This window comes from Phoxinus phoxinus, assembly GCF_949152265.1.
Source record: "Phoxinus phoxinus genome assembly, chromosome: 11".
Lineage (NCBI taxonomy): Eukaryota > Metazoa > Chordata > Actinopteri > Cypriniformes > Leuciscidae > Phoxinus > Phoxinus phoxinus.
This window is the reverse complement of record NC_136886.1, coordinates 27,914,576-27,927,734: the sequence shown is the minus strand read 5'-3', so window position 1 is coordinate 27,927,734 and position 13,159 is coordinate 27,914,576. Positions and strand designations below refer to the sequence as shown.

At 37.8% G+C, this 13,159-nt stretch overlaps 1 protein-coding gene across 3 annotated transcripts in view; it reads right to left on the bottom strand.

Moving 5' to 3' along the window:
* The window catches only part of pkp4 (plakophilin 4), a 35,323-nt gene that overhangs the window by 9,806 nt on the left and 12,358 nt on the right, over positions 1-13,159 (bottom strand). Inside the window, exons 4-11 of one of the 3 annotated variants that reach the window (XM_079629195.1) lie at positions 12,876-12,910; positions 11,828-11,944; positions 9,295-9,491; positions 7,928-8,360; positions 3,701-3,859; positions 3,373-3,583; positions 2,747-2,879; positions 1,399-1,612 (exon numbers count right to left, since the gene is read on the bottom strand). In XM_079629195.1, coding sequence (XP_079485321.1) covers positions 1,399-1,612; positions 2,747-2,879; positions 3,373-3,583; positions 3,701-3,859; positions 7,928-8,360; positions 9,295-9,491; positions 11,828-11,944; positions 12,876-12,910 — 1,499 coding nt within the window. Of the gene's footprint in view, positions 1-1,398; positions 1,613-2,746; positions 2,880-3,372; positions 3,584-3,700; positions 3,860-7,927; positions 8,361-8,773; positions 9,492-9,845; positions 9,953-10,056; positions 10,274-11,827; positions 11,945-12,875; positions 12,911-13,159 lie in introns of those variants that run through there. The other 2 variants (XM_079629196.1, XM_079629197.1) reach the window with 2 other exon arrangements.

Below are 13,159 nucleotides of genomic sequence, written 5' to 3'. Positions count from 1 at the left end.
GGAGTAATTATATAGGCTATAATCTGTGTGTTTACACAGCCTTTTTAAAAAATGTCGGGTGCTGGCGTTTTGCGGGCGTTCGGCCAATCCATGTACACTGCCGTCACCGGATAGTTCCTAAAAGTGCTGGTTTAGACCGTACTCTGAAGTAGTAGCTAAATTAGTTCCTCCAAAAGGAGTTCCTAGAACTAAAATCTCTCCTAGTTCCTGCGGTGTGAACGCGCCGTGAACTTCCGCCAATAGTTCTAGGAACTATGAAAAGGTTCTTCTGGTGCGAAAGCCCCTAATGTCTGTATTTATCTGATCAAAAATACAGTAAAACAGTAATATTATGAAATAATATTAAAATGAAAAATAACGGGTTTTTCTTTTTTTTCTTTTTTTTCTGAATTTATTCCTGTGATGGCAAAGCTGAATTTTCAGCATCATTACTCAAGTCTTCAGTGTCACATGATCCTTAAGAAATCGTAACGACATACATTATTTAAACGCCTAGCGTGAAATTTAGTCACATAAGTGATTTACTCTAAAGTAATTAGTAATATATTTTTTTTTACATTACAAGTAATTGTTTAATTTAATCCATGTTTAAAAATTCAGTTAAATGTAACAATAAAGTAATGAACTGTTTTTTGTGTGATTTATCAGACTTAACTATTTGAAGAAAAAAAGCCAATGACTTTTCTTAAACCTTTAGCCAAATGCATTAAATCCATTAAGCGATCAAGTTAAAACATGCCATTGGACAGTTTACAGTAGACGTGGGAGCAGATTATTTTTTTGTTATTGTTTATTTTAAGTTTTCATTTTAGGGTTTGCTTTGAGAATTTTCTCCTTTATGTATAATAAGAAATGAAAACACACTTGATCATTTAACACAGCTCATTAGAACAACGAGAGACACATTCAGAGGTGTGCAGTAAAACTGTAAAGAGACAGTGGGGGTGCAACAAAAAATCCCGCAGATAGAGATCATTAACACAAAATAGTCTCTGTGGTTGCGAGTATATGTGCAGAAGAGAGATTTGTTTTTGCTGAACAAACCTGCTGCCTCTGTTTGAGAAATGACAGTGAAAATAAACTGTATGCATCTAGAAAACTGCTAGTGAGTGTAGAATTTCCCAGTATCCATCTAGAGATACTTAGGGTATGCAGCTTGGATAGAATGTGTGTGCGTGCAAGTTTGTGTCAGCTCAGCTTTTAATCAAATACTTTGTCCCTCCACATTAATCACAGCCACGAGTTCCATTGACTGTAATCTCTGATCTGAGCTTCACAGCTCAAACTGATATCACCACAGGAGCGAAAGAAAGCGAGTCAGAGGAAGAGAGAGGGAGTGAAAGAGCAAAAGAAAGACTCTTATGTCAGACAGTCATGTGACCCCACACACCCACTCACCGGTTACGAGCTCTCGCACTTCAGAGTCTGGAGTTTTTCTCAACACACGAACCAAAGCTGGGATTCCACCGGCATTCCTCACACACACTTTATTATCGTCGGTGGCTTTTCCGTACACGAGGTTCCGCAGAGCTCCGCAGGCGTTCCGCTGAACTTCCAGGGTTTTGTGGTCAAGCAGATCCACCAGGTGCCGGATTCCCCCCAGTCGACACACCTGGAAGCATACAGTAAGAGTGAGCAAGTGCTTCTCTTTCTGCCAACTAGCTAAAAGTAGAAACATTTTTCAATAGCATACTAGTCATTTAACTGCTATTTCAAAAAACTGTAGCTTTTCCAGTAATGACCAGTAATTTATTCAACATGAAATGTTAAAACCATACATTTATCACATTGTTTGCACAAGCAGCTTTGTAGCCAAGCAGACATTTATTCATGTGAATCATTAAAAGAACAGTCATAATGAAATTATTCACTAAAAAGAACCAATAATTCACTGGTTTGAGTTCATGCATAGTCCCTGTGAGCCATTTTACTTCTATATAGGATGCGTTTGCCCTATTGTCCTCCTAAACACTGACAACACTTGCTTTAGCAGATAAACACAATCTGTTTAAGCATTCGGGGTCGGTTTTGTTTGTGAAAGAAGTCCCTTATGCTCACAGAGGCTTCATTTATTTGATTAAAAATACAGTAGAACAGTATTATTGTGAAATATTGCTACAATTTAAAATAACCGTTTTCTATTTATATATTTAAAATGTAATTTATTCCTGTGATGGCAATGCTGAATTTTCAGCATCATCACTCCAGTCTTCAGTGTCACATGATTCTTCAGAAATCATTCTAATATGCTGATTTGGTGTTCAAGAAACATTTCTTGTTATTACAGTTGAAACCAGTTGTGCTACTTAATATTTTTGTGGAAACTGTGATGCATATATTTCAGTTTTTTTTTATAGAAAGTTCAAAGAACAGCATGCATTTGAAATCCATATAAAATGTTTCTACTGTCACTGTGATCAAATTATTGTGCTTAATAAAAGTATATATTTCTTTCAAAAAGACCCCAAACTTTTGAGCAGTAGTGTACACATTAAAAAATATGCAGTTATTATAAATAATGATGCCTCATCCTGCACTAAATAATGCTTTATCAAATTCTTATGTGCTATAATAAGTCAGCTCTATTTGAGAACACCACAAGACAAAAATGGAAAGTGCCTATTTGCAGAGAGAGAGAGAGAGAGAGAGAGAGAAAGAGAGTGTGTGTGTGTGTGTGTGTGTGTGTGTGTGTGTGTGTGTGTGTGTGTGTGTGTGTGTGTGTGTGTGTGTGTCAGTCAATCCATACCTCTGCCTTTATGCGGTTATCTCCGTAGCAGAGGTGCTGTATGTACGCTGCAGCATTGGCCTGGACAGAAGGGAAGTGATGCTGCAGCATCCGGATCACCTCTGGCAGCTCGGGGTCTCTCCAGGCAAACTCCCTAACAACCCCCACAGGCATACAGAATACAGATGTCAAACACGCATACAAATATGAAAAATATCCCACATTGACAAATGAATGTTTGCAGATTTAAATAAAAGATTCCCATCTTTTCACTCATAATACTAGTGTTTACATGTTAGCATCAGGGCAAACAACTAAATACATCAAATCGGTCCAGCTTCTATTTTTCCCCCAATCACACTTGTCATTAAAATATGCACTGCAAATGTGAATGAACACTCAGGCGATCTGGTTTTCATTTTCTGTCAAATTCACGTTCTGTCTGCAAACTAAACATGCCTAGAAATATGATTACAAAGAAACATGCACAATGTTGTGGAGAATCAACAAATATACAAGTTAGAATAATGCGGAAGACATGCTGGGTTTCATTTACAAGTGTTTTAAATGTCAATGGTTTCAAAGCTGGTCCTAAATCTTTTCTTGAAGCACTCTGCAACGTTTGTTGACTCGATTCGGCTTTTCACCTTGGATCTTTGTGAGCACTGTCTATGGAAGGCGAGCGTGTGACGGCGTTGTCGACGGCAGCTGCGTGTCTGTTGTAGTTCGAGTCGGCTTGACGGTAATGGGCGGGGCGATAGGTGTCAGAGTGCGTTGCCATGGAGCCCATTGAGAATAACCCTCGCTGGTACCTCAGAGTGCTACACTGACTAGTGGTCCTTTGTAAAGTACCAAACCCTGAGTGAGAGAGTTCGCAATACAGACACTGTTAAGATTAACACTGTGGAAACGTCAGACCTCATTCACTGAGTTTGCAAAGACAGCAGTGGTGCGTGAAAGACATTCGGCACATACCTGTATTGTTTCTGGACATAGCGCTCTGGGAGCCGTGCGTGGGGCTCTGGTACAGAGGGTTCTGGAAGGTTCTGTCCTCATAGATTGGTGTGACGTGGCAGTCAGGGGAGCGGGCTTCCTGGCCTAACTGGCTGTTCTGACTATAAGAGGTTTGCAAGCCTAGATGAAGATTAGAGAATCACAGTCGGTCAACGTCATGAGTTTATACATTAATAAACAACTGACAAACCCACTCTTTTGATTAGTGCATCCAATCTGTACAATATTTCTCAAAAAGATTATACTCTACTGAAAAGATCAGCTTACAATACACTCTTAAAAATAAAGGTTCCAAAGGGGAGTTTTTGCAGTGATGACATGTCAGAACTGTTCACTAAAAGGTTCTTTGGGGACCCCAAAATGGTTCTTCTAAGTCATCAAATGGTCTTAATGAAAATCGTGGCATTCACCCTTTTCTTTAATATTTTATAATGGCTTTATACATTTTTTGTGATATTCTGCTTTTCTTTAATAATGTATAATGTCTGTTAGGGTGGAGGATTGTCATAATTTGTTGCAGTTTGATGTCCATTGTAAGATTTGGTTGTTCTAGTTATTTGATGTTTCCATGTTTGTTTGTTTTTGCTTTTTTGTAAATGCATCTAAACATGTAATACTGTATGCTTGACTTGACTATTTTTTTTAATCATGTGATGTAGTCATGTGGTCTATCATGTGATGCAATACCCTGATGTATATAAGGGCCTACTTGTGAATGGTTTGATTGTCTGTTGAAGAGCCATATGGTTAAAAAAAATCACTTTTGGTGAGAACAACATGCAAATTATGAATCTACTTATGGAGCTGTGGTGTTTTCAGTGAACAGTTCTTAAAACAACAACTTTTTTCTTAGTGTGAAGAATATTTTAATAATCTAAAGAACCTTTTGTGCAGTGGAAAGGTTCCATAGACGTTAAAGGGTTCTCCATGGAACCATAGATGCCCATTAAGAACCTTTATTTTTGCAGCATGAATTTCCATCCAGGATGGTTTGTGCAGATTAGGTGCTAGTCTAACTGATTAAATTGTTGTTCATCAGCAAAGTCAGTCTGTACAACCAATCGGCTGCACAACCAGATATGGAAGAATTAAGTTGTGCTTCAATAGGCAAATGAATCTAACAAGTCTTCAACTTGAGATGTAAGTTGTATTCTATAAAAACAGTTTGCTTTAATTAACCACTCCACTGGACTTTCACACCTTTAGATATATCTGTGAGAAATAATGACCTTGATCAAGTACGAGGCGTATTCAGCCGCAAACTGTTTTTATAGGCTACTGAAAGAAGGCACTACGTAGTGTTGCTGTTGGTGACATGAATGTCAGTTTGCCTGACACAATCAGAGATACGCATACAATTAATTGTTCAATTTAAACGAATTAGCCAAAGGTCTCTCCCACACATAATTTCATGGCAAACAGGATACAATAGACTTGCTCATGAACGCCTACCCAAAATTGCATACCCAATTACCCAACTCTTGGAGAATAATTACTGAAACTACTGACAAACCCAAATGCTGAAACTGACATTGCAGAGTGTGCTCATTAGTGTACAAGTGTTTTAAGAGCTGTAGGGCATGTATTCCCATGCAACCTTGTGAGACTGACATTCAAAACCAGAAGTTTCAATTGCAAACATCTGACCCACAACCCAAGCAGACAAACTTCGATCTCTGCCTTCAAACTATCAGCTGGAACAGACATTCCAGTCAGTATCAATACAGGCATATTTGGCCATTGCGAGTTTATCACATTAGCTGATAACCACGGTCACTTGGTCTACAGTGTTAGTGCCTTCTTCTGTCAGTACCAAAATGTATCATTTGCTATGGCTGGGTAAAAATCTTGATTTTTCCCATTAATTGTGATATTCATGTGAACGATCCTGATACTGATTCTTCAATTTATTATTCCCTACTTTCACTGTAGGCACTGCGTAAAAATGTTTTTAGTTCTGCCATGTTTAAATGTTATATAATGTTATAAATGTTTTTAGTTTTTAGTTCATCTGAATCTTCAGCGCCACAGCAAAGAATGAGTGTGAAAGTGAGTTCGCAGTCTGTATTGAATGTGATACAATAAAAGTACAGTCTATTGTGAATCAGTGTCTAGAAAGGTCTTTGCAGGCTGAATGCAAAAACAACGTAACCAGTGTAAACAAAATGACTCATTAAGATTCAGTCCTTTTAGTGAAACAAAAACACCCAGCGTGACCAGTGTAGCCTGATTTCTGAAACAAATCACTCTTATAAGCCAGTTCTTTTCATGAATTTCTAAAAAACACGTTACCAATTTGAATCAGTCGGAAAGACTGCAATGATGTTTAATTTACAGATCTTGGAGAGAGATCATTTATTTTATATGTAAGCAAAATGGGCAATATAGCTACTAAATTAATAAGAATCCAATTAAATCTGAAGAGCCTGTGAATCAGAATCTTGATACCATGGTAAAGAATGTCTACCATATGCAAATACTATAAAATGTACATGGTACTCCAAGGAGCTTAAAAGAATACCGTACCATGGTACTGAGCTTCATGTCCAAAAGAATAAGGAAATATCCTTATTCTGCCTTTATACGGTGACTGAATCAATGAAACATTAACATAGAAATACCTCAATTGGGCTCTCATATATGTCAATCAGACTGAAAATATCATAACAAGCAAACTGTGGAGCGAACAAAGCTGCACAGCTCGCTGGCTTAGAACAGCCATGCAGAATTCAGTGAGTTTGTCTTTCATAAATTTCTAATCACTTCATACATCTCCCAAACTCAACAATAGTTTATTCTGAAGGGCCTGGAGTTAAAAGCTTCGTTTTCAAAGGTTTTACATCATGCATGATCTACAGAGAAATACGGCCTAAATGGGGCAGTTGGGCTCATGTGAGGAAGTATCCCAGAGTCAGAATGTGAGATTATCATCAGTGTAATCCTGCAAAACACTAGAGCACGCAAGCACAAGCATTAAGTCATATGCACGCACACACATACAAGTCAATATCCATGCAGCTCCAGTTTCATGTGGATGTTTATTGCAAATGGAATTGAGACTGTAATACGATTTTGAAACAATATGCTTTACAGGCCCTATATTAATGCATCTCAGCACTTTTGATTCACAAACGTATATGCACGCACAGCATCTTGTAATCAGAGGGTTATGATAATTCGGGTAGGAGCGATTACTTTAATAATTTTTGCACTTTTGTGAGAACCAATTTGTGTAAATCTCGCTGTGGCGCCCACCTAGACCGTCACCACGTACAGAGTCATCTTTTGAACCGTTTATGTCGAGAGACGTGTTAAGTTTTCTTCCTGTGGCTCTTGTAAGTTTAAGAGACAGTATGAGTCATAGATTAATCTGAAAAATGCTTAATAATTCACATTTCAATAAAAATGCTTAGTTATTCACATTTCTTTACATGTTTTGAAAATTCACCTCATGAGGGGATTTTCAGGAAAGAAATACCTTCTTAAGCCACGGAAGATTTTATAATCCAAACCAAACACGCATACAAACACAGATAAGTGACAGCATTACTAATCCTTGTATAATATAATGCATATACAACGCTAAGAAAGTTTCACGCATATCAAATCTGTGTCCTTAAATCCGTAACTTTTCAAGAGTGCTGTAGAAATTGTGTTTGATCGAGTTCTGGCTTGGTCGGGATGGAGGAGAAAATCATTTTATGGATTTAAACTTTATAGAATAAAGTTTTATGATTTAGAAAATCACTGGTTGCTGTTAAACTACGGTTTAATAGTTTGGGATCATTACGATTTTTAATAGACGTCTCTTATGGTCAAAACCATTTATTTAAAAAAATACAGTAACATTGTGAGATGTCATTTATTCCTGTGATGTAATTGAATCCCAGTTGATATGCTGCTCAAGAAACATTAGTATTACAGATGAAAAAAGCACTGCTTATGATGCATTTTGTTTGATGAATTGAAAGTTCAAAAGAACAGCATTATTTGAAATATAATTTTTTTGCAACAATGTTAAAGTCTTTACTGTCACTTTCGACCAATTTAATGCATCCTTGCTGAATTAAAGTATAAATTTATTTACAAAACAACGTATCCCAAAAACTTTAAGAGGTAGTGTACTTTAGAACAACTCCTAACCTTAACAATAACTGTAAAGTAGGACAGTTTTAATGTGTAACCTACCTGTAAGGCTATCCGGTCTTGAAAGAACCATCCTCTCAAAGATGTCATAGGCCCGAGTCCCAAAAGAAGAGTGAGTGCTTTCATATGCACGTGTGTCATGCTTCCCCAGGGTCCCGTACTGCTGAGGCTGAGCTGTCATACCGGCCCGCAGGAGAGTTGGAGACCCAGACTCTGACCCCGTCCCGTTTCCATGGCGTCCCAAGTAGCTGGAGTGTACTGGTTCAGGGGCGTGGCTGGAGGTAGGAGGCAAGGTGGTGCCGGGAAAAATGCTAGGTAGAGGACGAGGCTCTGAGACTATGGGCGAGCCATAAGGGCTTCCAAGAGAAGCACGCAGAGGCTGGCGGGACGCAGGCGGGGACGGGGTGTAGAGTGGGGATGGAGCGCGAGAGGGAACGGAACTGACTCGTCTCATGACACGCCCACTGCCGCCCACCTGAAAAACATATTACAGACAGACACTATAACCATCATACATACACACGGTTACATTCAAAAACATTCAATTCTTAACAATACTATAAGATGAATGAAATCAGGAATGTGATCAGCTAGTTAATATAATGTACTATAAAACACAATATACTATATGAAAAAATATATTTGCTTATATAAATTGATGTTATTTTATAGAACAACAATAAAATGACAATACTCATATATTTACGGCTGTCTTAAATGCTTTGCTTTCAAAAGTTTATACCATAGAGCTTTTATTTTGGCGACAAACAACAGGAAGTTCTTAAAGCGTCTCTTTTGTTGTTAATAAATGATTATCATTACAAATCTGAGGAGATGTTTGGCGTATGTTGCGTTTTCAAGTGCACGTTATAAACGAGCCGAACTCACAGCACAGATGGGCTTCGTGTGGAGCAGCATTTACTGCGACCCGAGCCGCTCCAAAAACACCGGAAACATGCAGACACACAGGGCACCGCGCTTCACTCTGAAACATGCTAACTATTATAAATCTCGATAAACCACAACCTTTGCTATTTCATAATAGCCTCGACTGACGAGAAACAAAGAACTTAATAGCATTTGCCGCTTAGCTAGAGTTAATTTTGGATCCTTTCTGATATGCATCCTGTCCCGCATACAGCCCCTAGATGGCGTCGCTAGCTCTTACAGTGTTGTCGGAAACATTCCGTGAATGAAAGCTATTTGAAAACGCAGCATTTTGCAGTTTAGTTTGTTTAAGGCTATTTCGCGATTCACGTGCGTCACTTCTCAAGTCGAAAAACGCGGAAGTCCGTATAAATGTGGAAAACTTCCATCCCTGATAAAAATATCGTTCAGAGCTAATGACATTCGAAAAAGCGAAAATAGCATGCAAAGTTAGATTAAGCAAGTTATTTGTGTGTTTATACCTGTGCTGAGGCCTGTCCTTCAGCCCTAGAGCTCATGGCAAAGGTGGGGCTTCCACTGGGGGCGGAGCTTGTCGACTGGGACCTCCCTTCTGATCGCCTGGGCGTCACTGTGTTACTATAGTAACCACTCACCTCCTGATATCCACTATCCGAATACGAATTCATTTGAGTCGAGCTGCGTGAGTTTGCAGCAGACCCTGAGCAAAAGACACAGCAAACCAGAAAAAACTGAGATAGACAAAAGATTTTCTGTTCAGAAATGGTGAAACCTTTGTAGTTGAACTAAATAGGTTGAATAGAATCTGGCCTGTTGTCGATTACCACAGTGACAGCCAGGATATAATGACGACTCGTCCCTTACTTTGTAAAAGTGAATGAGAAAAATACTTTGGTATTAAGGCAATACTAGAATTAAACATGTTAAGATACCAGTTTTACTATAGTATTGGTCATTTGTGCACTTGATCGTTCTTAAGCAGTTGCATTGTGTAAACAGTTATGTATCATGTTAATGTAAACAGACAGAACAGAATCAGGATGATTTGCTGTACCAGGTAACTTAACGTTACTAGAAGTACTTTGGCTTTCTTTAGCATTGCTGTTCTTCGTGTACAGATACCACAAGCTGTTGCCATCTATCGACGTGGTTCAGCACGATCTGTAAGTTTATTTATGTTCCAATCTCAATATTATGTCAATTACACGCATACGTGTCATTTTTTTAAAGCGGTATACACAATAATTAATTCCCTTAGCTGCTACCTGACTAAAAAAATGTAATCTTTCCATCTTGCGTGCGCCGTATTGATGTTTAAGCTCGTTTTTTGTCTTTGTCAGTCTTCTTCAGTCGTATCAAGTTACCGATTCTCCTGTTGCACTGTAATAAGCGTGTTCCATTGTTTAATTTTCGCTTTTGTGTCACCAAACAACTCTACTGTAGTAACGTTACACACAGACAGAGGCGACAGCCAATGAGCGTGAGGATTCTCTCCGACGTTTACCGAAACACCGCGAATCACGTCATTTGAACATGGCGAAATCGACAGGGTCGACCCGCACCATACATGAATAAAACACCTTTTAAGTTATTATCTTCATCTCATGTGAATGTACATAATTTAGATTGCTTTTCACACTTCTTTAAAACGGAATGTTTAATCAAATAAGTATTTTGAGAGTGTTAAAGTAATGTTTACCCAATTGCAAAATAATTGAAAGCTGCAGGCCATTGTTTTAATTCAATTAGATGATATTGATATTCACGTTTAATTATTTCAATAAACAAGAACACATTCATTTTTGAAGTATTAATGAGGGTTGTTAATTTTCACTTTAAAGCTCTAATGTGTACAGTAATGTTAAAGTAGAAGCCTACTAAGTTAGTTGGCTATGCCAAAAACCACACTATATTAAGTATAACCATAACACTTAAACATTAGAAGTGTTTCCTGGCCAAACAGCAGCCATACCATGGTGCAATGATACCATGCTACTGGATGTAATAGTATTTACACAGTACTCTAGTCAAAAGTATCTAAAAGAATGCCATGGTATTACCATGCTATGCCCCTTTCAACCAGCTAAAAAAAGTAAACCTGGTTACCTTTGCTTGACATACTGTATGAACTGTAATAATAAGACTTTTTTCATGGAGCAATAACTTTATAAACATCAACACATTCATCAACAGCAATCCGCCTCAAAATGATAATTATCTTACGAAATGCAAGTGCATCCCAGCTAGGTTTCCAAACACTTTTTACTTTTACTAAGCATAATAATAATAATATGAAGTGTTTCTCGAGTAGCAAATCAGCATATTAGAAGCATTTCTGAAGGATGTGACACTAAAGACAGGAGTAATGCTGCTGAAAATTCAGCTTTGTCATCACAGGAATAGCTAAAATGTTAAAATGTATTAAAACAGAAAGCAGTTATTTAAAATATTTTACAATATTACACCTTTTTGCTGTATTTTTGATTAATTAAATGCAGCATTGGTGAGCATACAAGACTTCTTTAAAAAACATTAAACATTTTTAATAATCTTAAACGTTCTAACAGTTAGTGAATAATTGTGAGACAACACTAGCTGCATAGGCGAAAACAGTATGTGACAAATGAAGTATGTCTGAATTCACAGTACTCATTAATTAAAGAGTAGACAAAAAGTACCCGGATTACCTACAGTACTTCTTCCAGCGAGATTCTGAAGTGTGCATATGATGGACACTTTACTATCCCATGAGGCAACTGGGATTAGTGAATGGAGGTAGAGTACAGAACGTACCTTTTTAAGAGCCGTGAAGTAATTACTTTTTCAAAATAAGTACCTACTCCAGAGCGTATATGATTTTGGACGTAGCCACTGTTTTCTGTGGTAATCAACAGCAGGCCACAGATGCTGCCCATAGATCTTTAGTTGTATTTAACTTGGAATATTCCATTAAAGCATCAGTATAAGTATAAATTGTTCACATATAGGTAGAAAAAAGCAATATGGAGTGTGAACTGTGAATGAACAGACCCTCACTTTCACGCAGAGAAATCTGTTCCAATTCAGGAGAGTAAAGTGGCCCCTGTCCTCTGACCCCAAATGTGGGCGAGGTGCAACCATCCGACGGCTTGGGCACGCCTGCACCTGAGGATTCTGGTTACCAAAGGGTTAACACACTGTGAGCAGGTTTTATCAAGATACAGTTACCTAGACATAATTAGAGGGAGCATTAACCTCAAATGTTCCATCATTTACCCAATTTTAAAGAACTGACAGATTATTTAAAATGCTTTCAGTCATTTTGACAGATTAAAAATAAGGTGTCTTATCTATTGTGTTTCCCTACTTGAAAATCGTTTTCACAGTAAGGGGTGATAATAGGAATTAGAATTTAAGAAAAAAAGTAGGAAAGTATAAGCTGCTCTGTGATAATAGACCAAGAGAGACGTGAGTGAGGATTTAAGGACGGATAGAGATTCCAAGTCTAGTTCAGTGGAATAATTCATGGGATGTGGCTCATTATATTGGGTGACCAGATCACAAGACCTCAGTGTCTGTTGTCTTTTTCAGAGCAGAATAAAAAGAAAAAGTCCAGAAACAACAACAACAACACAGTAAGACTAAAAGAGCTCTTGCCGCAGTTTTTGTGATTAAAAATACCAAGGATTACAATGTTATACTGAGCAATGATGTTCAATTTGACTTCTTAAATGAAATGTTTTGGTGACTGAAGTGATAAATAAATCATCCATGACTTTAGTTGTATTATTTATAGTAATGGAGCATGACTTTGCTATACTGATAAGTTGTAGTAGTGCAACTTTAACTAAAGCAAGAACATAATACCCTGTGCTATTAGAGAAAAGAGAATTTAGGCAGGTTCAATCCACCAAATGTAGTGGTGCTTTAGAGTACAACAATCATTCAGCTCAACCTTCTAATGGTCAGTGTTCCAAGCTATACTATGAGGTGTGTGTTGTACGTATGTGACCACTGTGCTGTCTAAAATGTCAGAATTATGCTTGCTCGTATTTACAACAGGTGACAAAGGGAAGCAAGCAGGAAGAGAAATAGACACAAATACCTGCAGATCGCCACAGAAGAGACTTCTCAGAGGAGCTGAAAAAAATGAAGACATGAGAAAAGAAGAAATGAGAGGAGAACAAAGACATACACAGTGCACACCTGAGGCATTTTATGAAATGAGTGCCTTTTCAGTTGATTGTAAAAAAAGATGAAAGAAAATTCTAACAGACCGATATTGTGTTTAAGTGTTAAATTGTGCCATCTAAAGCATAATTAATTTATTTTAATATGTATATTTATGCCTTCAGAAAAGTGTTGACAACCTGCGCCATACACTTTTTC